Raw genomic sequence first — 27034 nt, 5'->3', positions numbered from 1 at the left:
GGAAGACCGGATGTTCGACCAGCCCATGCCCAAACGAATGTGCTTACCAACTGCGGTCATCTCAGTGATAGGATAACACAAGTCATTAACAAGTGAAGCTGTGAAGGCCTTAACTTACGTCGGGGCACACATGCCACAAAGCCTTGCCAAGGAATCAGGGAGGGGCTGAGGCATCAAAACAAAGTTGCATAAAAAAAAGTGGGGGGACACACACAGGTGGAGGTCCTGAGGCTGCAGAATGTGATGCACTTGATGAAGCTGGGAAAGGCAGGCAGGCAGGCAGGCATTCAAACAGGTGGAACTGCAGGGAACACAGCTGGAGCGTGGCAGGCACAACTGGGCAGAGGTCACCTGCCTGCCTTCCAGGCCCTGGCAAGTCCCTCCTCTCCACTGAAATCTTTTCCTTTTTGTTAACCTACTCGGGCTTGCCCCACTTAAGATACTTTATTCAGACTCTTGGACCCTTAGTTCACTCTGGCGCATCGCTTCCCTTTACTCTCAATCTGGCTGCTGCATGCAGCCCATTTCTGAAATCGCTCTGTCAGCTCATTTCAAAGATAGACACGACAGAAATTTTATCATCTGTTACCAGTTCACTCCCTGAATGCTAGCCAAGAGGCAGTGTTCGGCCAGTCTGAAGCCAAGAAATCCAGCCAGGTCTTGGGTGGCAGGGACCCAAGGCACTGGGCCATCCTCTGCTGCTTTCTCAGGCCACAAGCAGGGAGCTGGATGGGAAGTGGAGCAGCCAGGACATGAACTGGTGTCCATATGGGATGGGAGCCAGTGGAGAATCAACCTGCTATGCCACTATGCTGTCCCTTTTCTGAAAACTTTTAATTCTGATTCACACAAGTCCACTAGCGAGGGTTTGAGAAGCCCAGTGCAATGCTACCATCACTCTATTTCCTTTCTCAGACCTTCCTTTCTTTCCTGGGGAAGAAGTTGTCTTCATCTTCTTATTTCTGGGCTAAGGCTGTGTTCAACGTTCCTCTTCAGGCTCTAAAGTTTAATACCTCCAAATCTGAACCATCACCCTGGATCTCCTGCCCACCCTGCTCCTTCACGAAGCATGAAGTCTTGAACTCAGCACTAAGGGTAGCAGCAAGCCAAACTTACAGGTTTGGTCTACAGAGCCTCAATAAGTCTAACAGGTTGGAAGTATCCCCTGCACCCTGAGGTGCCTGAATTACTAGCAAAAGTCCAGCCCCAGGGGAAGCACTGCCATTCTCTGAGTCCCATGTCTCTCCCCTGGAAGGGGCCAGCCAGGAGAGGAAGAGCCAAGTGTAAGAGCCCAAGCAGATGGGGTCTAGGCATGGCAGGCAGGTCAGAGCTGTGGTCTTTTATTGAATGGCTGAACCATCCTGATTTTTTTTTTAAAGATTTATTTATTTTTATTTTTTATTTGAAAGGCAGAGTTACACAGAGAGAAGGAGAGACAAAGAGGAGAGAGAAAGAAACTTCCACTTGCTGGACTGGAAGTGTAGCAGCTAAGACTCGCACTGGTGCCCATATGGGATGCCAGTGCCACAATGTGATGGAGGCTGAACCTGTTATGTCACAGCATCAGCCCCCACGCTAACATGTTCAAGCGTAGGTGGCCACTGGCTTAGGCCGGCAGTGGCCTGTGGTCCGGAGCAAGCTGTAGAAGCTGGAGCAGCCCAGCACTCCCGGGTTCCCTGGTGAGCCAGGGTCCTCAACAGGCACACCACCTGCGTCAGGTAGCAAGGTGCCGGAGAGTCGAAGAGATGATGGGATTGTTGGTTGAACAGTTCAAGGGCACTTTAAAAGTCTGAAAATGGAGTTAAAAGGGAAGATTACATTTTTAAAAAGATTTATTTATTTTTATTACAAAGTCAGATATACAGAGAAGAGACAGAGAGGAAGATCCTCCATCCAATGATTCACTCCCCAAGTGAGCACAACAGCCGGTGCTGGGCCGATCCAAAGCCAGGAGTCAGGAACTTCCTTCAGGTCTCTCACGCGGGTGCAGGGTCCCAAAGCTTTGGGTCGTCCTTGACTGCTTTCCCAGGCCACAGGCAGGGAGCTGGATGGGAAGTGGAGCCGCTGGGATTAGAACCAGCGCCCATATGGGATCCTGGCGCGTTCAAGGCAAGGACTTTTGCCGTTAGGCCACACTGCCGGGCCCAAGATTACATTTTGATCCAAAAATTGTTTTGAAATCAATGAAAAAATTATTGTTCAAAATATTCATGTAAAAATGTGTGCTATGAAAAAAACACTGCACAGATTTCAAACTTATTTGTACCAAAATAAACTTATCATTTACTTGCGCTTTTCTAAAAACAAACTGTTTCATTTGAAAGGCAAATTGAGAGAGAAGAGACAGAGTGAAAGAGAAAGAAAAAAAAAAAGAGATTTTCCACCTACTGGTTCACTCCCTACATGGCTGAGGCTGGGCCGGGCTGAAACCAGGAGCCAAGAACTCCTCCAGGTGGCAGGGACCTAGGCACTTGGGTTATCTTCTGCTACTTTCCCAGGAGCATTAGCAGGGAGCTAGACAGGAAACGGAGAAGCCATAACTCAAACCAGCACCCTATGGGATATCACTGTTGCAGGTGGAGGCTTAACCCACTACACTACGTAGGCCCCAAGAGAAATCGTCTATCTTACGGTTCACTCCCCAAAAGTCAGATCTTGGGCAGTTCAAAGCCTGGAGCTAGGAGCAACAAGTCTAACATGCAGATTTTAAATCAACAGGAACCACAGTCATTATATCATAAGAAACCAGAAATCTGTACACGGCCTGTTAGAAATAATGGGAAGACAGAAATCCAACAGCAACCTTGGACTTCTCAACACCTTCCAGACCCTGGTGACAGATGGGTGAGCAACGGTGTTTCATGCTTAGATCCTCTTGAGTGCTATTTCCATGGTCTACCTCAATGCTTGCCCAGACATCAGGCCTCCTCTCCCAAACTTCCACATAGGTGACTGGTCTACCTACCTGCAGAAATCATGCTATTCTAACCAGCCAATCCCTCAAGAATTTTTTTCCGCAAGTTTTCTTTTTTACTTGGGAAAAAAAAATTCTAATAGCTCTATTTGCATCTTTGCAAGCAAGGAAATCCTGAAGGGTTAAGTACTGATTATCATACACACAGTGGCTTCTGCCTCATCTAAAAGTGTTACCGGAACTCATTCCACAGCCCGTTCCCATGTTCAGTAATAACTTCTTATAGGTCAGCAAGCCGGCTGTGGGTTTAGGGAGCCCACAGCCCAGGGAAGGGGTGCAGCCTCCTATAAGCCTGACCTCTGTCTCCTATGATTGTCCCTTGAGGGCTGGCTGTTGCTGGCTTTGGAGGTACTAGAATGATCTGACTGTTCCAAAGAACTCTGCTGCAGTGGGCTGTAATTTGTGTAATCTCTACATTTCAATAACCAACGCGAAGTCCTGACCTGCTGGCTCATGTTTCAAATGGTATTCGAGGCTATTCCATATTTTCATCAATGAAATGCTACTGTGGGAGCTCATCCCATTGGGACGGTGCACAGACCTTCAGAATGAACAAGTCCCAAACTGACCTCACCCTCCCCTGGCCTCTGCCACAAGGGCCAGACCTGCTGCCAGCACGGCCCTCCCAGGGAGGCCAGCCCCAGGATTTGCCTTGACCGTGGCAGCCACACCCACAGCCCTCCCCTCTGCTCATCCCCTTCTAACCCATTCACTGGAGTTCAAAGCGTCCCTTGACCCCATCTACTCCTCCCAGTTCCCAACACAGTACCACCACAGGGTGCTCCACAACACCTCCTGCATGTTCTTGCCTCCACCCTCACACCTTGCCCACCGGTGCCCCTTCATGTCATGTCCCCAGGCCACTGCCAGAATAAGTTCTAAATCAACAGCAGGTCTGACTGAGTCTCCCCTTCTTAAACACAGTCACTGCTCTGAGACGATAAAGCCAAATCTTTGTCCAGGGCCCTCAATACAGCAGGTTCCAAAAGGTCTCACGGTACACCTATCCTGACCCTGCAGCCACACCTCTGCTGCTCAGCTCTCCTCTTTCCTGTCGCAGGGCTGGCCTGCAATAGCGCATCAAACTCACTTCCCACACCCCATCCCCGCTCTGAGCCTGTCTTCATTTCCCGGGAGGCCAGACACCATCTGCACAGCACTGGGTGCTGTTGTAATCCCACAACTGCATTCAAAGCAGCTCCTCCCTCCAAGGCAGTTCCAGCACTCATTCCACAGTCCACCCCCATTTAATGAGTACCTTCTGTAGGTCACATTGTGTTTAGAGAGGATGACGCCGGCTGTCCCTGCCTTGGGGGAGCCCACAGCTCCAGCGAAGGGTGTAACCTCCTTTGCGCCTGACTTCGCCTCCTCTGACCTCTGGTGCCGGCCTGAGGGTTGGCAATGTCTAGTTTCCGAGATGCTAGAATGATCTGATTGTTCCAATGAACTTGGCAGTGGTGGCTCTGGCCTAGTCTGTGGGTTCCAGAAAGCTCAGGGATGCAATCCGCCCTGTTCATGCCACACACTAAACAGGTGTTCATGCCAAGTAGATAGGTACTGATGGAGTTAAAGAAGGAAATAATTTAAGAGCTGATCTTCATGGCCACATCTACTGCTCATCAATCATCCCCATTTTGGGGTTTTAAAAAAAAAAGCAGGTGTATTCTTGAGTAAATATATAGTGAGCTTCTCAAATGCATTTCTTCCAAGACAGTGAGTTCAGCAAGCTTGGAGAGCCTAAGACATTCAGGAGGGCTTGGCACCAGAAATGCCATGCCCTAGCTCCTTACACCTGCTTCTAGTTGCCACACAGACACTTTGTGCCTGCCCCTTCACCTCAGTGGCCATGGTCAGCCCTTCCCCAAGACTGAGCACAACCCACGGCAAGGCCACTCACACTCGAGGTATTCAGAGCAGGGGGCCCCAGCAGGAGAAGGCTTCCTGGCTCCCAGCTTGCATTTGTTAGTTCATTCCTTCCACGGGGACCATGACTATAAGCTTTCTGCTTTTCTTACTCTGGATCCAAAACAGAAATGTAAGGATGGGAAAACAAGTAAGCAAATAAACAAAACTTTATCTATCCAGTCAGTCTGGAGTCTCAAGAGGCAGTGACTCTACCATTCTGTGGGAAACAAGCCATGACGATCAGAGCTGTGAGGCAGCAAGGCGACCCCTGGCTCTGTCTCCCAACACAGTGACTGCTGAAATGCGCGCTGTTACAAAATCAAATTTCTCAGCAGCTTTCCAAGTCACTTTTGCGCCAAACCTCAAATTAATCCACCAATTGGCTCCTTTCAAGATTTTTAAACATTCGGCTTTTTAAGATGTTGTCATTTCGAGGACTCAGACACCCTCAAGCAGCATGTGAACAGAGCCAGACACAGTGTGGCTGGTTAGGTAAAGCCCATTGTTAAACTTGGGATAGCCGAGGGCAGCTGTCCAGCCAGGGAGCTGTGGGGATCCCTGTCCACCGTACAGAAGATGGGCACTGGGGACTCAACAACCCAGCGGTAGGATTTGGCAGCTGTACCTAAGGATTTGAGGGTTCATGTCCTCAGAAAGTTCTAGAAATCTTACACTAAAGCCCCAAGGAAAGAATCAATTGAAGTGAGGCCAAGACAGTCATGATTGTGTGTGTATATGTGTGTGTATGCGTGTTTTGAAGGTTTATTCATTTATTTGAAAGGCAGTGAGAGGAGGCAGAGAGAGACGTCTCCTCTGCTGGCCTACTCACCAAATGGCTGTGGCAGCTAGGACTGAGCCAAGCTGAAGGCAGTAGCCTCGGGTTTCTTATGGGTCTCCACACAGATGCAGGGGCCCGAGGACTTGGGCCATGCTCTGCCACTTGATGCATTAGCAGGGAGCTGGATCAGAAGCGAAGCAGCTGGTACTTGAAGCAGCACGCACACTGTAGGAGCTAGAGGCAGCAGCTGAACCACACAACACCAGCCCTGACAGTCAGTTTCAAAGTTGGAATTTCAGTGAAGTTATTTGGTTTCAGAAAGATCTAAAAGCTGTCACATGAGTAAGTGAAACTAACATTTTGAAAATCTGAATTCATGGTAAAATACTCCAAGTATGCAGATACATGGGATTCGGGCTGCTGCTTACACTTACACGCAGTCACATGTTACATGTCGGCCTTAAGGCATTCCAGCCAAAGTTACTCAACATATACCAAAAAACATACATAACCAAGTTCATATTGCTGTGGGAGACCCAGAAGCTCCTGGCTCCTGGCTTCAGAACAGCCCAGCTCCAGGTGTTGCAGTCACTTGGAGAGTAAAGCAGCAGATAGAAGATCTCTTCCTGTAACTGTTTTTTAAACAAATAAAATAAATCTAAAAAGAAAAACAGCAGGCAAAGAAGCAATGAGAATAAGTATGGATGACTGTTTCACTACGTGTACTGGCTTCCGGGTACGTGGGTATCAACCTGACACACATGGATTAGAAATTGAGTTTCAAAGCAGAAAATACATAGTTTTCAAAGCATATTTTCCATTATTTAAAAAAAGATTATTATTTACTTGAAAAGCAGACTCACAAGGAAAGAGAGAAGCAGAGATGTCCTTCCTCTGACTCTCCCAATGGCCGCCACAGCCAGGGCTGGACCAGGCTGCAGCCAGGAGCCAGGAACGCCACTGAGCCAGTCATCACTGATTTTGCAGGTGCATTAGCAAGGAGCTGCACGGGAAGCTGGAGCCGCTGGGATGTGAGCCAGTGCTGCCAAAGGATCTGGGTGTCGCAGGCAGTGGTTTATCGTGCTGTACTGCAGTGCCAGCCCGTAATGTGTTGCCTTACTCTAACATATTCACAAGTGTGGGCCCAGCATGGTAACCTAGCAGCTAAAACCCTCACCTTGTACACACTGGGGTCTCATATGGGCTCTAATCCCAGTGGGCCCCACTTCCCAACCAGCTTCCTGCTTGTGGCCTGGGAAAGCAGTCGAGGACAGCCCAAAGCCTTGGGACCCTGCACCCACATGGGAGACCCAGAAAAGGCTCCAGGATCCTGGCTTTGGATCAGCTCAGCTCTGGCTATTGTGACTACTTGGAAAGTGAATCAGCGGATTGAAGACCTTTCTCTCTATATATCTGACTTCCCAACAAAAAAAACAAAATAATTTTTTTAAAAAAAAATCACAAGTGTAAACATCCATATATAACAATAAGGAACAGCTAAGTGACTTCTGAGGGTGTCACAGAGAGCTTTAGAGCGAACTAATGTTTCTAGAACCTGCACCAAGGAAAAAATAGACAAAGAAGAGCCCCAAAGACCCAAAGACATGGTTACTGTTAGCAGCAGTTACCAAGGTCTACTGGTTACGCTGCCCACATTAACCCAAGTTCTTCATTTCACTCTCATTGACTGTGTCAATGGCAAGGCTATCACACTCAACAGGTATGTTTTTAAAAACGGACACTCTTTTCTGAGGATTAAGACTATCGGGTATCATGTTTCCAGGCTGCAGCAAGCTACCTTCAGCTGGATGAGCTACAAGATTCCTCTGTTATAATCACCAATCAAGCTGCAGGCGGTCACCAGGCACTGCCGTGGCCGGGCCAGCTGGCACCTACCTGTGGTCCGCACTGGACTTCTGCCTTGAGTTCCCCAGTCTCCGGGTCACTGAGGGAGGCGGGGGTGAGGAGGGCAGGGGTGGGGGAGGAAGGGCAGGCAGAGGAGGCAGGTTTCTTTTCTCCTTCCTGAAGCTTCCAGTCGTGGCAACACCGAGATTCCTGTCCTGGTCCCCCTCCCCGGCATGTCTGAACGTCCTCCGGGGCTTCGGAAGGGGGTTGATGAAGGGCTTTGGGGCACATCCCTCCAAGCCTGTAGCCTCGGGGTCAGGTTCCTTGCCTTCCAGCTCCCAGGCCTGGCCAAGATGCTGCCGCTGCTGCTGCGGGCTGACTTCCGAGCCAGCCCTGCCTCGGCCGGTCTCAGGGAGGGGCAGCCCCTCTTCGGCCCTCTCAGGCAGGCAGTGTGGGGAGTAACAGGTCCCCGGCGGCTGGGGGTCCAGCCCGGCTGAGCCGTCCTTCAGAGCCTGCTCTAGTTTCTTCACCTGCTTTAGCACCGACAGGTGATCATTGGGAACACGCCTGGCAGATCGCGCCTCCAGCTCCCCGTCTGGTTGGCTGCGGTCTTGTCCCAGCTCAGGAGCATCCTGTCCCTTGGCCCTGACCCCTCTTCGGTGCCTCTCCTTCTCCACGTGCTCTGTTCCCGGCCTCGCTCGGTCCTTGGGCTCGGTGGCCCGAGGTCTCACTGCCTCACCACTTCTCTCCGTCACACAGGACTGTGGGCATTCTCCTTCTCCGTCTGTCCTCCGGCCAGAAGCAGAACCTGCCACCTCCTTCTTCCCTTCCCATTCTGATATCTTGTCCTTTATGCTGAGGGACTTGTGCCGGGCTCCAGCACGGAAAGACGGGCAGGAGTTCTGGATGTCACTGAGTTGCTTCCTGCTGGGCCTGCTGGCTTCCTTGGCAGTGAGATCTGCAGTGAGGCCACTGATGGTCATCTCAGAGCTGAACATGTCCACTCCGGACTACAGTGCGAGGTGAGCGAAGCCTTGCAGGTGACTGCTGCTGAAGGCCGACTAGGGGTCAGGAACAGAGGCGCCAAACAGCTGTCTCCACTGATCTTCTGCAGCCTTCAAACCTTCCACCTGGACCCTGAACCAGAGAGACAAACGCCATGAGAGATTCTTGGCATGGTCCTTGGGCAGATGAAAGGCATATACTAGAATTCTGATAGATGTATTCTATGCCAGTTGCAAACCATAAACACTGAAACCATCCTTTTAAAACATTACCGAATGGGGCCGGCTTTGAGGTGTACCAAGTAGAAGCCACACTACCTGCGGTGCCAGCAGCTCAAACGGACAAAGGTTTGAGTCCCGGCTGCTCCACTTCCGATGCAGCTTCTTGCTAATGTGCCTGGAAAAGCAGTGGGAGATGGCCCAAGTGCTTGGGTCCCTGCACCCAGGTTGGGGATCTGGAGGAAGCTCCTGGCTTTTGCATTCAGCCTGGCCATTGTAGCTATCTGTGGGGTGGGGAGGGAGCCTTCAGATGGAAGATCTCTCTGTCTCTATCACTCCTTCAAATAAAATCACATGAATCTTAAAAAAAAAATACAGTTGTATGATGCTCAGGAAGGCAGTATGATGGAGCCACAGGAGCATTCCAACTTGGGTTTGAACCCCAGTACAGCTATGATTTCTCAGGCAAGGTTAAGTCCTCTAACGCTCAGTGATGATAAGCTCTGACAGGCAGGTAGCGAGCACATAATGAATTAGTCCACGTGCTTGGAGTGTGCAGTAAGGGGTTGCTGCCAGCATCCTTCAGCTTTCTGCCTTGATAAAGACAGGAATAATATCCAAGAGAAAACATGAGACAGCCTACACTGCCGTGGCTTCTGTTAGCCAGGGGCAATCCTTGACACAGATGAGTCAAAAACTAAACCAACACCGCAAGCCACAGACATGTGCTAATTCTGGCCTTGGTAAACCGTCCTGCCTGCCATGGGTAAAGCCACCATGAATGGAAGCTCCTCCGGAAACATGAGCTCCCTACAGCCAACTCTCCAGGGTGCCAGGGGCTGTTTGTTGGTCACTGGGGTGTCCCTGGCACCCTCAACGCTAGCAGAGTAACTGGTGAACAAATATCTTTTGCATAAAGGTGCCAGCCAGAAGCAGGGCCAAGAAACACACAGCACAACACAGCTGCCACCTGAGGCTCTGTCAGCTGAGGCCCCACCCGAGCAGAGCTTTGGCCCCTCAGCCTCAGCCAAGGACTTCTTCTGCATTACAGGGAGTGGGGCACACGCGTCACTGTGGAGAGCTGTGGTCTAGGTCATGCACGTGAGGAAAAATGGGTGCTTCAAATGTTCCTGGAAGATGGCATCAGAAGATAAAATTTCAGAGACTGGTACCATGGCAAAGTCTCCTCCTTCAGTGTCAGCATCACACGTGGAGGCCGGTTCAAGTCCCGGCTGCTCCACTTCTGATCCAATGTTTTGCCTACAGCCTGGGAAAGCAGCAGAGGATGGCTAAAGTCTCTGGACCCCTGCACCTACGCAGGAGACCCAGATGAAGCTCTTGACTTCTGGCTCCTGATTAGCTCAGCTCTGACTGTTCTAGCCATTTGGGTAGTGAACCAGTACATGGAAGATTCTCTCTGTGTAGCTCTTGCTTTCAAATAAAATAAACGCTTAAAAAGGATAAACTTCAGTGCAAAAAATATTCAAAATCCATGCATAGCTTATCCATAAGATGCATTTTCATGAACTTTTTGAGCATTTATGTATATATGTATATATATATATATATATATATATATGCACACATGAATCTACAATTATATATACAATTATATATACTCCCTATCTGGAGTACCACTATATGCCTCCAAATGTGATTTAGATCAGTGTCATGAAGACTCTAAAAGTTATTTTGAAAGAAAAAGATTTTGGCTCACCTAATGAGTATCCATGTTTTCTTTTCTTTAATATTTATTTTTATTGGAAAGGCAGATTTACAGAGAGAAGGAGAGACAGATCTTCCACCTGCTGGTTCACTCCCCAAGTGGCCATAACAACTGGAGCTGAGCTGATCTGAAGTCAGGAGCCCGGAGCTTCCTCCTCCAGGTCTCCCACGGGGGTGCAGGGTCCCAAGGCTTTGGGCCGTCCTCCACTCCTTTCCCAGGCCACAAGCAGGGAGCTGGATGGGAAGCGGAGCAGCCCGGAAACATACCTGCGCCCAAATGGGATTCAGCAAATGCAAGGTGAGGACTTTAGCCATTAGGCTACCATGCCGGGCCCAAGTATCTATAGTTTCAAAACGCGAAACTCACCAGCAAATGTCATGACTTACCACAGTGACTCGAGACGTGCTACACATACACCCCAAACCACAAGACACATTTTCTGAATATGTAGGTCTGACCCTACAGGCATTCTGAAGCTCCAACTGGTGTTCAGAGAGAGGGGTGAAGAATTAGCAATTTCATGCATCTGTTGCTGCTTAGCTTTTTATTCCAAAGACTAATGGGTTGTTTATTTAAAGGTTTCTCCCTCAGTTGGGACATTAGCACATAAATGATGCTGCTCTTCTTGGTTGTACAGCAAGAAATTAGAAACTTGTGAAAATGCAAACACTTTGTGTGTGTGTGTGTGTGTGTGAATCCAGTTTCTTAAATCTGACTAACAGCAGAAAGCCTTATCTACCTTAACAGTCAGGACTCCTAGCAGCTTACAAACAAGCTAACATGTCACTGTCCTGTCACCACTGAGGACAGATTTTCATCAGAATTGGAGGCCTGCTGCTATTTGCCTAAAGTCACAGTCCCGGTTCTCATGGTGCCACCAACAAGATGGACAGGATCTGTGCAAACAACTGCTCTTCCACAACTGGTGGGGGGGGGCGTGTAATCAAACATGTCCCACGGACACGGCACAGGAATGAGACACAGGGGCGTGCAGTCAGAGCCCTCCCCCCCCCCCCAGGCACATTTAGTGTGATATGGCCGTTTAAGGTGGTATGGTCATTTAAGGTGGTATAGCCGCAGACTAAAAATAAGACTCCTGGGGCTCAGCACAATAGCTCAGTTGCCTAATCTTCCCCCTGCAAGTGTCAGGATCTCATATAGGTTCATGCTGAGGCTTTCGAATCACAGTAAGGGGACTGGGATCTCGGGCAGCTTCTCCATCCCGACTCCCTATGAGATGGGGACCCCAGAGTGAAGTTCCCCAGTGCTTTCTTCCTTCCTTCTCAGCCCCGTCAGGTCCCCTCAGCGGCTTGGTCTCCTTCCCAGCACCCCTGATTGCACTGGGCCCTGAGCCTGGCTCAAAGACTGCACCAACATCCCTCAGGAAATGTAGGTGGCTCCCAGGACGGCCAGCTGGCAGTGGGGAAGCACAGACCACGAGTGACAGGCCACTGTGCCTGACCAGGGGTGGGCATCTTTGCAGAGTTCAGTCAATGCGTGAAGCAAGGGAGGGTCCAGGTCTGCCACCTGTCAGGGAGGAGTCTTTCTAAAAGTGGAGAGTCTAAAAGAGTCTAAAAGGAATCTTTCTAAAGGTGGGAGACTTCTAGAAAGCATTTGCAAATGTGATGGTGGGAACCTAACAACCTTAGAGCTGTTCTGACTTGAAGTAATCTCAAAAAACGGTTGCAAAAACGGTGCAGAAAACCTCCAAATTCACTTGATTTTAACATTCTCTCTCTGACTCTCCCCTTTACCCTCTAATTGTTCAAGACTACTTTAATAAAATATTCTTCAATAGGTTTTGGGAGAAATGACAATGATATAGCCATTAGAGCCCTTCGGTACTCATGCATACAGAGGCACAAGGATCTTACAGTCAGTTTATTAAAGTCATTACATGCAACCCACACCCACTCCACCCTACCCCTTTGATGGCATCCTCCTAGAGGACACTCGAGTCTCCACCAGATTGCCAAACATTACAAGAAGGCCTGGGAAAACGTGGAAGATGAAAAAAGATGTGGGGCTGGGGGCTCGCGAGGGAGAACTCCCGACGCACGAACAAACAGGCAGGAAAACAGAACAGAAAACCAAGACAGTTTCCACCGCACACAGACACAAGACACCGCACACAAGACAGCAGCTCCACCCTCTACACGGGACAACGACCAACCTATGACGGGGCTGCCAATCAGACAGCAGTCAAGTAAGAACCCCTACAGCGCTGGCAGGGGTTCCTGGGAGCAGCCTGGGGCTCTCTCATAGCCAGCACTTCAGCTGCAGGTGGGGCATCGTCAGGAAGGAGTTACAGCTCTGAGGGGTGAACAGCAGCCCCCAAAGACTGAGACACACTTACCTTCTCCTTTACAACCATCATCATCATTGCAAAGGTGGGATGCGTGAGAGCCAGGGATGCACCAGTCGCCCCAGTGCTTAATTAAGCAAAACAACTGGCCATCCTATCCACACTGCTCTACTCCAGCTCTGCTTCACCGCTCCAACCTTATTATTGGCTCTCTCCATACCATAAAGCCAAGTGAAGTGTGCCAACCCTTCTCCAGGGAGGCAAGACTGCTCCACAGTGATGCCAGGACACCCTGGGGACATGGACCTCAGACTCTGACCCACAGGCTGTTTGGTAAGGGGTGAGGTGCCTGGCTTTCCATTAGGACAGCACACAGGAAATAACTTTCATGCATAAGCTTTCATGCAGAAAGGTTAGGGTAAGGAAATGCACTGTTATATCCCCCTCCAACCCTGCTTCAAGTGCTCCTCTTCACCAATACACAGGACTGTGCCAATAATGCATCTCCCTTGAGGAACGGAAATGCGCGTGCTCACAGCAGCGCTATTCATGACGGCCGGACAGGGAGACAACCCAAAGACTGGTAGCTGATCAGTGCCAGGCCATTATACAAGGGACATACTGCACAATGGGTGGACCTTCAAAACCATGACGCTAAATGAACGGAAGCCAGGCATGAAAGTCTACCTGCCCTACATGGAATTTTATTAGAAACATCCAGGGGTTGGTGGGTTAAACTGCTGTCTGTGACACCAGCATTCCACAGAGGGCCAGTTTGAGTCCCGGCGGATCCATTTTCTATCCAGCTCCTACTAATGTGTCTTGCAAAGCAGCAGAAGATGGTCCAAGTAGCTGAGACCCTGCCACCCATGTGGGAGATCTGTAGAAGTTCCAGAGTCCTGGTTTAGTCTCAGCCATCGCAGTCATTTGCAGGGTAAATCATAGGATGAAAGAAAGATCTTTCCCCTTCTCTCTCCTTCCCTGTGTATGTGTGTGTGTGTGACCCTGCCTTTCAAATAAGTAACTTCTTCAAGAAAAGGAAAACAGGCCAATTCAAAGAGATGGAAAATAGTCAAGTGACAGTAAAGGGCGGAAGGGTTAGGAAGGGGCAAGGGCTAAGCTGAGGTTAATGAAAATGTTCTAACATTGTGATGATGGGTATATAACTCTATGAATATACCCCAAACCCATTCAATTATACAGTTTGAAAGGATCAAGTTTTTCAGTATGTCAATTTGTATCCCAACAGAGTTGGGGGGGGTGGGGAAATGAAGAAAAACTGGTGATGGGAGACAGGAGGAAAAGGAGGAATGCAAAAATCTACCCTACCCAGCTGGTGCCTGGCACCTGGCACCTGGCAGTTTACTGCACTTATTACAGAACTTCAACTTCCTTCTACAGGTAAGAGAGTCAAAGCACAGAGCTCATCACTGCATCACCGAAGCTTGTTTGTTTGTTGTTTGTTTACTCGAAAGAATGACAGAAAGGGAGAGACCTTCCATTTGCTGGCTCACTCCCCAAAAGTTCACAACTGGCAGGTCTGGGCCAGGCTGAAGCCAGGGGCCAGGAACTCTACTAGTGTTTTCCACTTGGTTGCCGGACCCCAAGCACTTGAGCGATTATCCACGGATTCCCCAGGGAAAGCGGTAGCCGGGAGCAGAGCAGCTGGGACTTGACCCCAACCCAGGGTGCCACATCGTTTCCTTTAGGAGCAGGATTCTTAGACACACCATTGGTTACGGTAAATGATTGTAGAATAAAGAACCAGACATCGGTGGCAGACACGGCAGGCAAGATTCCGAGCTTGCTCGCTGAGGCCTGCAGAGGACATCTAGTACCACAGATGACAGAACAAATTGGATAACTCTCCTGAACAAGCTTTGGACAGCAAGTGTCTGGATGAGTGGAGACCCTAGGGTAGACCATGTCAACCAATGGACCTTGGACGGATTTCCTCATCCTTGGAGCAATTTACAGCATCTCAGAACTACCAAACCACTTAAGCAGTATCACCAGAACATATTCCACACTGGGGACCCCAGCATGACACTGAGTGGGCATCTCACATCCCTGGTACTGATGATGTGGTTGGGGTGCTGGGAGCAGTCCTCCCTATCTCTCCCCACATCCCCAGATACAGGAAGAAAATAAAAAACTGGCAACAATGGTCTCATTCACTTTCCCCCATTCCTTTCCACCCTAATCAGTGGTCCACATGGGTACTCATCCTTCCATAACTATGTAAGCATCATCAAAAAATAAATACATTATTTTTTAAAAAAAGATTCTGAGTTTGTCTTCCTCACAAGGAGTCCTCTCTTTCAGCAGGCTGCCCCTTCCCTGACCTGCAGGTCCCAAGGACACCGAAGGCCCTATCTGGACCACGGAGCCACACGATGGGCTCCAAGGGAGCCCTAACTCAAGTCATACCAACCAAATTCTGTTCCTGTGGAGTTGCATCAACCTATCTCGGGCACTCGGCACCCAGCTCCCAGGAAGCCAGTCCCCACCCTGCAGACCGAACAGCAAAGTGCATCAGGCTATGGCACCAGGCCATTGACCCCAGGATTCAGCCCACGCTGAAGCGAGGTGTCCCTCCTGCCCACAGGCTCCACCAGACACCTTGCTCCCTGTGCTTGTCAAAGGAAGGGGTGTGTGTGTGTGTGTGTGTGTGTCCCAGCGTGGCGGGACTCATTACTCACGCTTCTGTATCCCTAAGGCTGAGGCCATGCACTCTTGGGCTGCCTCGACAGTTGGGTGTGAGCTGGTCATTCTTCACACCATCCAGGTCACGAGAGCAGCTCCAACAGGGTCCCCTTCCATCCCTGAGAACATGCTGCATGACGCTGAAGGTGCCGGGCACACCTGCAGTCCTGAGACCTAACCCTTCTGAAGCTCTCGGAAACGTTATAACACAGTGTGCTGAGCCGCTGGGCGAAGCTGAACAGGCCACAGGATCAGGCGCACAGTGCCTGTTCTGCCTTCCCAGTAGAACCCCACTGAAGAACCCCGGCCTTACACAGAAATGATTGCTCTGGGTAAATAGACACGTGCAAGGCATTTGAAATCTATGAGAGAGCAGATCTCACACACACACACACACACCACCTGCTCCCATCCCCCACTGGCAAGGATATATGTGAATGAAAAATATTTACAAGAGACTATGTGGTCTGGCAAGCAGAAGGAAGTGCTGAGTTAACGGAGAGGAATGGGGTGGTTGGCTCCTTTTCCCAACCCTCTATTTATGGGAACCTTTTGGCTCCAGGAAATGCTGAGCCCCCTCTCCCAGGCCCCCGTGGGGAGTGACGCCTACGCTGGCTGACCCAGACTGCCACAGCCTCCCGCTGCCACAGCAGCTCTCTCCTGGTGCACCCAGCGGGTGGGGGAAGGGGTGGGGTCACTGGAAACCCAGCCTGCAAGGGGCAGAGGTCCCAGTGCAATGAGGAAATCTAGAGAGGAAGGGCAAAGAGGGAGACCTAATGAAGCTGGAAAAGCCCCTGGCATGGATGGGCTCCCACACACGAGCGGGAAGTCAGGCCTGCACATGACCGCACTGTGGCCTGGACAGTGTGGGTCACCTGGCCCACAGTGTGCAGCCAGAGGCAGGAGGGGAACGCGAGGCTGCCATGTGTCACCTGCTCCAGGGATGGTCATCTGTCCCACCCTCCTCCAGATGACTCTTACGCCTTTTCAAAGGTGGCATTGAAAAACTATTTCTTTTCATTTTACTTGAAAATAAGAGACAGAGACAAGCAGACAGACCTTCCAAAGGTTGGGTCATGGTTCAAATGCAATAGCCAGGGCTGGACCAAGCAGAAGCCAGGAGTCAGGCTGGGAACTCAGGCTGGGTCTTCCACAAGGGAAGCAAGGATCCAGCTGCTGGAAGAATCACCTGCAACCTCCCAGGGTGCACATCAGCAGGAAGCTGGTTCAGAAGCAGAGCTGGGACAGAAATCCAGGCCCTCCCATATGGGGAGGAAGGATCCCAAACAGCGGCTTTTTTTTTTTTTTTAAGGTTTACTTATTTTTATTGCAAAGTTAGATATACAAAGAGCAGGAGAGACAGAGAGGAAGATCTTCTGTCCGATGACTCACTCCCCAAGTGACCGCAAGGGCCGGTCCTATGCTGATCTGAAGCCAGGAGCCAGGAGCCAGGAACTTCTACCAGGTCTCCCACACGGGTCCAGGGTCCCAAGGCCACAAGCAGGGAGCTGGATGGGAAGTGGAGCTGCCAGGATTAGAACCAGTGCCCATATGGGAGCCCGGCGCATTCAAGGCAAGGACTTTAGCTGCTAGGCCACCACGCCGGGCCCCCAAACAGCGTCTTAACCAACTGGCTCAAGGCCCCACCCCGGTGATTCACACTTCTATGGAGAGGCTGTCTCAGGAGAACATGGGTCTACCAGATAGTCACATGTTCTTAAGGAAAGTGTTCACTTTTCCCCTCATTTTTAAACATTTACTCATTCATTTGAAAGGCAGAGCCAGAGAGAGAGATCTTCCACCCACTGGTTCACTTCCCAAACAGGCCCAATGGTCAAGGCTGGGCTGGTCCCAAGTCAGGAACCAGGAGCATCCTCAGAGCCCCCACATGGGTTCAGAGGTTCAAGCACTGGAAACATGCCTTGCTACCCTTTGGGTGCACCTGCAGGGAGCTGGCACAGCTGGGATTTGCACCTATACCAACATGGAACATGGGCACAGGAGCTAGTGGCCTCACTCGGTGTCACTGTGCCAGCTCCAAGGTGCATTTTTCTTTTCCCTTGATTTTTTTTTTCTAACTGAGGAGCCCACCAGTTTTCATAGAGATTTCTAGAATTGTCGATTTTGTTTTGGCTTTTAGAAATTCTTGGTTACAGGGGCTGGCAGTACCAACATCCATATGTGTTCCGGTTCACGTCTGAGCTGTTGTATTTCCAATCCATCTCCCTGTTAAGAGGTTGGGAAAAGCACTGGAAGATGGTCTATGAGCTCGGGCCCTTGCTAATCTGTAGTGTGAACCAGGAGATGGGAGATCTCGCTCTTCTCTCTGTCTCTCCCCTCCTCTCCATAACTCTGACATTCAAAGCAATTATTGTTTTTAAAAATTACTAGGATGTTAAGAGTTAAAAAACAACAACAACAACAACAACAAAAACCATGTGTGCAACAGTGATCGGGTGCATTCACCAAGGCCCCTACTGAATGCCTGCTCACCTATTAAAGAAAACACAGCAACACAGTGTCAGAGCTTCTGCCCGCCCTGAGCTGGCGGGAGGGGAGACGTGGCGTTAGCAGCCTGCAGGCTGGGAAGAAAACGGGAGGATGGCACACAGGTCACGTCACAGGGACAGGGACAACATCCCAGAGAAACGGGGACCAAGCACAGAGGCTACCAGAGCCATGGAGGCACCACAAACCCCACCAAGGCAGACGGTGTGCGGCACGTGCGCGTGGACACACATCCAATGCCGTGTCCAAGCACGTACCATGGGGGAGCAACAGTGAGAACGCCCTACTCGGGGGCCTCGACAGACAAGTCTCCCCTACACACACACACACACACACACACACACACACACGTTCTCATTTCCTTATTCGCACTCATGCCACTTTCAAAACTCTAGTCTAAATCCCAGCTTCTGCAAACAAAATGAAAGAAAACAAAATACCATGCCTAACTTGATCATCCCAAAGTTCTTTCCACCTGTGCAAATTTCTATAGCAACAATGAACCCACTCGATCATCTAACTAAACGCCCATGCCTTTGTGTTATCTTTCCTATACTGGAATTTAAATGTATTATTCATATATTTGTTTGGCTCAGGGCTTCCTGTGCATTCAGCGCTACGAGTTGAGCTGTAGTAAGGAATGAGCGTCCAATCTTTGCTGAGCACATCCTGTTCCCTAGGCAAGATTGCACCTGAATCGTTTCTTTCCTTTCAACTCTACAAGAACTTTGCTATAGATCGGGGGACTGGCACCTGCAGGGATGCATCTTCCCTCAGCTGTGTGGCTGCTGAATTACTCCAGCTTGTCAGACTCTGCTGAGGGGACCGAGTCCAGCTGCAGGCCTTGGGGACACGGCACAGGCTCCCGGAAGTAAAATAGGGATTCAATGAAGTCTATGAGCTCATTTTATTCAAAGCACCCAGCACCCAGCACCCAGCACTCAGTCTCTCCTCTCCTCTCCTCTCCTCTCCTCTCCTCTCCTCTCCTCTCCTCCCCTCTCCTCTCCTCTCCTCTCCTCCCCTCTCCTCTCCTCTCCTCTTCTCCCCTCCCCTCCCCTCCCCCCTCCATCCTTGCCCACCAAGCTTGCCCTGCTAGACACAGACTGGCTATCCTCCTCCACTTTCAGCTACACACTGCCATTCTGTGACCTTGCCTCCTTGTGCATGCTTTCCTGACATTCATTTTCACCTGACCTCACCAAATGCAGCACTGAGGAAGGAGGTGCTGGTGCCTGCAGTGCTGGCATCCCGTAGTGACTCCAGTTTGAGTCCCAGCTGCTCCACTTCCCATCCAGCTCCCTGTTCATGTACCTGGGAAAACAGCAGAGGATGGCCCAAGTACTTGGGCCCCTGTACTCATACAGGAGACTTGGAAGAAGCTCCTGGCTCCTGGCTTGTGGACATCTGGGGAGTGAACTTGCAATGGAACCTGCTCTCTTTCCCTCCCTCTGTAACTCTGCCTTTCCAATAAACAACAAAAACAACAGCAAAATCTTTTCAACTTACTGAGGGAAGGGAGGAAGGGCCACCATGGGACCCACCTACCTCCTGAGCACCCAGGGCCCCTGTCCCGCCCCCCCAGGGGGGCTGTAAGTTCACACCACCCCACGAAAGAGCAGTGGACAGAACGCACCTGAAGGTCAGGTTCATTGGCTTCCTGGCATGCCACCTCGCACTGCAGCTGTGCTGCCTGCAAGCCACTCCCTTCCCACCTCCTTTGTCCCTCTCGCCTTCCTGTCCTCCTCTTCCCTTCCGCTGCCTCGGACTCCTTCCCACCCTCTTCTGCTGGCTTCTGTTCTTTCTTTCCATGAGCAGAGAGTTTCCAGGCCTGGCTCCCCGCCAGCACATTTGGACAAAAGACAGCAATCTTGGAGGGAGACGTCATCTCCCATCCCCTCGCGCAGGGGCCAGCCAGCTCCGAGCAGAGCTGAGACTGCTCCGGGCTGCTTTAGGTGCTGGGAAAACAGCAAGAGAGTCCATCGCACAGGCTGAAAGCCACCAGCGCCAGGATGGGATTCCAGTGCACCGGAGTTGTGGCACCACGGAAAAAGTTAACGTTTCTAAGCCTTGGTTCTCTCCTCTGTAAAAAAGTGGGAATATTAGCACTAACTCTGAAAAAGCTGCAGAAAGGATTTAAATGAGCTTGCACCTGCCACACATTCAGCACAGCGGAGGACCCTTGCAAAGCCCTGATGTCTTCTGCTGTTCTAAAATGAACGTCACCTTGCCAGACAGCACTGATAGGAGTCACAACACAGGACGTTGTATTCATCACAGTATCACTCCACATCCCCAGCCCTGCTCGCTTGCCTGTGTGGCAACAGAACACGGTCACGGTTGCGTTACAGTCCCGCCACGTTGGTTCTGAGACAGGCCAATGCGGACGCTCAGCCTCACTGGCTAAGACGCCCACCGTGGAGCAGGGAGGAGGCTCCCTGAGGCCGGAGGAGCCTGCTCCTGACCTCCTGCGAACCAAGACCCCCATTTGTTTTGTTTACTATCTGTGCCTGGTGTTTTGCACTGAGAAGTTACGCAATGCCTGGGAATGTGCTCATTTGTTCATCTAGCTGAGATAGGGGACAGCAGTGTTCGCTTAAGATTTCACTTAGCTAATTGGAGCCAGCATCGATGGATTTAATCAGTAAAGTTAGTCAGCAAGCTAAACAAGGTTCTCGGTGTGAGTGCTGTGTGGGGGATACACACACGTCTACAGAAGGATCCTGGGTCCTCAACCTAGAGCTACAAGACACAGACCCAGCTAATCGCATGCAACGCACGTCAGCAGCCGCTCCAGGCGAACAGTGGGAGGGCAGCAGGGACACCTGACACAGAAAGAACGGTAGTGGAAAGTATTATATAAAAAAAAAAAAAATCTTGGCCAATACAGTGATTCAACGGGTTAATCCTCTGCCTGCAGGCACTGGAATCCCACATGGGCACTGCTCTGTGTCCAGGCTGCTTTACTTCCCATCCAGCTCCCTGTTTGTAGTCTGGGAAAGCAGTGGAGGACAGCCCAAGACTTTGGGACCATGCACCCATGTGGAAGACCTGGTAGAAGCTCCTGGCTCCTGGTTTTGAACTGGCTCATCTTTGGCCCTTGCAGCCAAAGCTGGGGAGTAAACCAGAGGATGGAAGATTTTTCTTCTCTCTCTTCTCTGTAAATCTGCCTTTCCAAAATCAATCACTCACTCAATCAATCAATCAATAAAATTAAAAAGTGCAGCATGAGTGCTAGAGGTCAGAATAGCCTTACTGTTAACCCTGAACTAGCTGGATTTCAGGAAGCTCCGTGTGGTCCCTGGAAAGTGGTGCCCAGGAAGCTTTGAGCGGTAGATGAGGAGCTCAGAGGCATTTCAGTTCATGGACATGTGATACGGATGCTTTGCGGCACACCCATTTTAAATGAACCTGGATCTGGCCTGCAACAAGGGAGGGTCAGAGACGTCAAGTGCATTAGTTAAAGCAGAGGGCCCGGCGTGGCAGCCTAGCTGCTGAAGTCCTCACTTTGCAAGCGCAGGGATCCCATATGGGTGCCAGTTCATATCCCAGCAGCCCTGTTTCCCCTCCAGCTCCCTGCCTGTGGCCTGGGAAAGCAGTCGAGGACGGCCCGAAGCCCTGGGACCCTGCACCCGCATGGGAGACCCGGAAGAAGCTCCTGGCTCCCGGCTTTGGATCGGCACAGCTCTGGCCATTGCCAGCCGCTTGGAGACTGAATCATCGGACAGAAGGTCTTCCTCTCTGTATATGTGACTTTCCAATAAAAATAAATAAATCTTTGAAAAAAAAGAAGAAGAAGAACGGCGAGAAGCATGAGCCGGTTGTTGGAGTCAGCATGAGTGACCTGGAACAAGATGTCAGCAGGTGGTTAGGGATGGAAGCCAGATTCCAGGGGTGAGAGGAAGAGGCACGCAGCTGACTCATGGGACTCTTCCAGCTACTCTCTCACCATCCGGAAAGAAGCATTCTTCCCCTGCTTCCCCAACACAAGGGCCGCCTGAACCCCAGGGGAGAGTGTGCACCTAGAAGCAACCCCCACTGTCCTTCCCCCATCTTTCTGCACTCTGCCCCAGCCCAGAAACTCTGGGTTGTGCTCCATTCCAGGGAATGCGGGCCTGGGATAAGGGGCTCTCCCAGCTCTGTGTCTGCGGTGCTGGAATCCCTGGGTCTTGGTTGCTCTGAGAAGCAAGCAGTCGCCCGCTCCTCCTGTCGGCCGTTTTCCCACCCTTGGGACACAGCAGCGGTCAACAGGAGGGCACACGGAGCGCGCGGACGGCCTTCGGATGTCCTGGGAGCTTGTGTGTGTTTGCTGTCGGTCACAAGCATAGCTGATGAGACACACCAGATGTGACAGTGGCTGTGAGACACGCCAGGGGGTGCTGCGCTTGGGGCTGGACAGTCCCACGCTCCACTCAAAACCACAACACACCTCACCTCTTTACTAAGTCAGAGGCCTCCCGAGGCCCAGAGTCCTTCTGCTGGGGAAGCCCGGAGCGTACGGCCAGAGGCTTGAGGACGCTCCTGGAGGTCCAGCACCACTGTCACGAGGTCAGGACTGAGATACCAGGCTCCCTCCAACACAGCGGCTGCAAGCCGTCAGTCTCAAACCGACCCGTCTTTCTAGTCCTGTGACTAAATATGAGCAGCTTTTCCCCCAGTCGTTCCTCCCCTGCCTGGCGGAGGTCGGTCTTCATTGCGATTTGCTATATGATCCCACGCAACTGAATGCCTCTACTTGATCATGTGACAAGGCTAGGACTGTATTGACCAAATCAAAGGACAGAAGAGTCCTACTCCAACACTTTTCAGCAAGAGGCGAAAAGGCAGCCGTACTGTTCTCTACGGTGAACTTCAATGCACAGACACGAGTCCACAGGTTGCCCACCTGGCTCCTGGTCCCTGAACTCAGGCCCCGACTCTGGGTGGGGACTGGGGGGTAGCAGACAGGAAAAGCCACAAGCCAGAGGAAGGGCATGCACTCACCACAGCCTCGGTCAGCACGACTTGCCCAGCCACAGGCTGGCAGGACACGGCAGGACACGTTCAGCTCTCAGCCCTTATCGGTGTGGCCACAAGAGGTTTGCAGGGGCAGTTTAAGCTTAGGTCTGGCATTCATCAAGTAATGACTTGGTATTAGTGCCTTCTTTTATATATACATATATAACGTATATCTTATATGTAACATTGTTTACATAGTTGAGAGGGACGCATGCCCCTGTGGGACTCCAGTTGGGGTGAGGAGGGTCAAGGTACGGAGGAAGTGGGTGGGACAAATGCTTCAGCTCTCTTTTCTTTTATCTCCTGTGGCTGCTGCGGGGGAAGGGGTCAGGGGGACGAGAAGGGGCTGCTCTTTGGGGTCAATCCACATTAGTCCCGGGGCATGGGGAAAGGTCTAGAGACTCTGAGGTAGAACATTCCAAGGGTGTTACTTGAGTGGTTTTGATAGTTCTGAGACATTGTCAGCTTCACCGGACCAGCAGGGTTGAGAAAATCTTTCCAAAGTCTGTTGACTGATCACCAAGTCCACCTTGGTGCATCCACAGACCCAGACACTTGCTGGAAGCTTGGCCAGGAGAGCTGTCCAACCTGTTCTGCCTTCTGTCCTCTGCCGGCCTAGATGAGCTGTTCTGGCCATTTGGGGAGTAAACCATCGGATGGAAGCTATCTCTCTCTCTCTCTCTCTCTCTGTAAATCTACCTTTTCAATAAAAAAAAAATAAATTTAGGGGGCGGGGGGAAGGTCACTTGTGGGATGACTTAGATGAGAGATCTCTCTCCCCCCTTAAAAATAAATAAGTATATAAAGAATTGAGGGGGGGCCCGGCGCGGTGGCGCAGTGGTTAAGGTCCTCACCTTGCATGCCCGGGATCCCATATGGGTGCCGGTTCTAATCCCAGCAGCCCCGCTTCCCATCCAGCTCCCTGCCTGTGGCCTGGGAAAGCAGTCGAGAGCGGCCCAAAGCTTTGGGACCCTGCACCCGCGTGGGAGACCCGCAAGAGGCTCCTGGCTTCGGACCGGAATAGCATCGACCGTCACGCTCACTTGGGGAGTGAATCATCGGACGGAAGATCTTCCTCCCTGTCTCTCCTCTCTGTATATCTGCCTTTCCAATGAAAAAATAATAAAAATAAATCTTTAAAAAAAAAAAAAAGACAGCATGGAACAAAATTTTAAAAAAAAAGCAAAAAAAGAAGTGGGACAACCAGTGGATTTTTTTTGAGACTATTTAATTTTGCTTTTTATGATGTTTACATAGTTAGTTAGGGTGGAAAGGGTCAAGAATTAGGGGAAAGTGAGTGAGTTCATTGTTTCCAATTTTTATTTCTTTTTTCCTGTAAACTGGGGAAAAATAAGGAGAGAAACCGCACCCAGACTCCCAACTACCTCAGTACCTCTTTTTTAAAGACTTAAAATTAGGCAATTTACACAGAGAAGCGGCCGCAATGCCTGGAGCTGAGCTGATCCAAAGCCAGGAGCCAGGAGCTTCTTCTGGATCTCCCAGAATGCAATTTCCCAAGGCTTTGGGCCGTCCTCTACTTATTTCCCAGGTCACAATCAGGGAGCTGCATAGGAAGTAGAGCAGCCAGGATAGGAACCAGTACTTATATGGGATCCTGGCACATGCAAGCCAAAGACTGTAGCCACTAGGCTACCGTGCTGGGCCCAGTATCACACCACATACCATTGCACCCCTTGAATTTGAAATATATCTTCTAACATATTGGGGGAGAAAAAGGCTTAGTTGGCATTTTAGCAAGGCGTGGGCAGAGTCTACAGACATTCTGTGCACACCCTACAGGGAAGGGTCCATCCAGTGACCCTCCCAGCTCTCACCTCCTACTGCTTGTTCCTGTGGCAACTGCCCCGGCCTCCCCGGGCAGTAGACCCAAGGTCTCCGGAGTGCTAAACCCTGAACGGCCAGCTGCACATCAGGTGTAGGGACATGAAGGCACACAGCACCCCGGGACACGAACTTGCCAGTCTGAATACAATCCTGAAATCCCCCCCCCCCCCCCCAGCCTATGCACCTGCTGGGCAGGATTTCCAAACTCTGGTCCTTCTCAGGCACCTGCCGGCCTGCTCCCCTCGTCGCCGGGCACCTGCATGTCTGGCTCTCTGCAGGCAGGGAAGGAGAGCCCACTGACTGCCCCGTAGGCTTCCGAGGGCCCCAAATGCCCCATGCCGTAACTGCCCACACCCTCAGCTGACAGCCAGGCTGCCATGGCCAAGTCATCAAGCCCTGACTGCCTGCATCACACAGGAAACCAGTCACGTGGCAGTCACGTGAGCTGACTCCTCCCATCTTTGGGAACACTGACAATGAAGGGTTTTTTTTTTTTGGTCTTATCTTTTTAGTTTGCTTATGCAATGAAGACTCCCCCCTCTCTCCACCGTGTTACTCTTCAGTCTTAAAGTTCCACATGACAAATTCCCGGTTGAGTTCCATTCCAGGAAAAAGTTTGCTCTGGGAATTAATTTGTATGCTTTCTGTTGTCCAAACTCCAAAACGATGCAATCTAATGTGTTTTTGTTTGCCCCTAAGCTGCCAGAAAACTTGGAGCCAAATGCATGGTCCAAGTGTCGTCATCGGCTCCATTCGGGCCATTCAGAATGTCTATTTCTTCGGCTTTGCTTTCTCCAGGGTGCTTCCATAGCTGGATTCAGCCTGAGTCACCTCACCCTGTGCCCAAGCTCGTCACCGGGGCCTATCTCCTGACCGCCAGAACACTTCCGTCCCCTGCAGCCTGCCTACTGCTGCCATCATCCCACCCACCAGTGATGCGGGGTGGGTGTGGGGTGCTGCACAGCCTTGGCTGTGTGCGCCAACGCTCTAGCCAACAAGCAGAGGGGCTTCCTAAGAACCAGGCCAAGCCTACCTACCCCTCCTGCCCCCAGGAGCTCCCCCTGCTCACACATTCTTGCTTCCCTCCGCCAGTGCAGCCTCACCTCTACACACACACCCTTCTGCAGCCTGCAACCGCTACGAACTCTCCCCACCCTTGCCTCTCCCGGCTCTCCTGGTCACTTGGCCGGCAGGAAACAACCTCTTGCCTGCTTTGTGTTCTTGTTGAAGAGGTCTCCGGGGTTCAGGCGTAGGTCTCCTGCAGTTGGGAGACCTGCCGCCCCCCATTTCTTACCCCCATTGCACACTAAGGTGCCTTAGCTCTATGGCATGTTACATTCACAATCAGGCCCACCAGGCCTGGCTTTCATTTCACCTTGCATCATGCTGTTAGGATGGAGAGTTCCTGGAACAGGGCTGTGCACCTGTGTGTATACACGGCACTGGCAGGCTTCAAACCATCGACCAGCAGGCCAGTCCCTTCTGTCAGCCCTCCCTCTGCCTTTCTTAAAAAACACTTTGTTGGTCCCTGACTTCACCTCTGATTTCTGCGCCCCGCCCCCCCCCCCCCCAGCTGCCCAACCTCAAAGACTCTGAGCTGCACTCCGGGTATATCTGCTGTTTTAGGGATATGAGGAGCAGGTAGGAACCAGACAAAGTGAGAGTAATGACAAGCTTACTGGAGATGGTCCTCTGCCACCCTCGTCACCACTTACCCCTCTACCACCCCATGGCGGGGGCAGTCACATCCCTAAGGCATCTGGACACTGTCTAGCCCCAAGTCAGCCTGTGACAACCCTAGCACCAGCTGCAACTCCACCGCCCCAATCCCTTCCGCCCCTTGGCGGTGGGGGTCGCCCGCTTCCTGTCCCCGCCCCTCAGGACAAGATTCCTCCCTGGGATCTGGCTGTACTCCGTGGCCTGAATCCAGTTCTCTGGAACGCCCCCTAAATGTGATTATATCCTGTGCAGAAAAGAGAGTTCCCCTGGGTTCTCTATGCTCCCAACTCGGTCCTTGGGAGAAAACTGGAAGAAACAAGATCATTCAATTACCCTGCACAGCCGAGATTGCAAGTTCTGCCCGCATTAGCAATGGGGGGCAGGGGTCCGGGTGTTCAAAGGCCACTCACACCCCACAGCCAACACACGCACGCGCAACATCCACGCCCCTGGGGACTCCACGCGCGTAGAATGGGGCCGTGCTCCATGCCTGCAGGTTCCCCAG

At 51.2% G+C, this 27034-nt stretch overlaps 1 protein-coding gene across 1 annotated transcript in view; it reads right to left on the bottom strand.

Moving 5' to 3' along the window:
- DENND2A (DENN domain containing 2A) overlaps positions 1–27034 on the bottom strand; it is a 69432-nt gene that overhangs the window by 42032 nt on the left and 366 nt on the right. Inside the window, exon 2 of the mRNA XM_041002330.1 lies at positions 7554–8639. Coding sequence (XP_040858264.1) covers positions 7554–8500 — 947 coding nt within the window. The 5' untranslated portion in view covers positions 8501–8639. The remainder of the gene's footprint in view (positions 1–7553; positions 8640–27034) is intronic.

This window comes from Ochotona curzoniae, unplaced genomic scaffold (genome assembly GCF_017591425.1).
Source record: "Ochotona curzoniae isolate NIBS_2020 unplaced genomic scaffold, NIBS_Ocur_1.0 scaffold_2476, whole genome shotgun sequence".
Taxonomy (NCBI): Eukaryota; Metazoa; Chordata; class Mammalia; order Lagomorpha; family Ochotonidae; genus Ochotona; species Ochotona curzoniae.
Note: the sequence above shows the minus strand (reverse complement) of the source record. Positions and strands in the feature narration are given on the sequence as shown.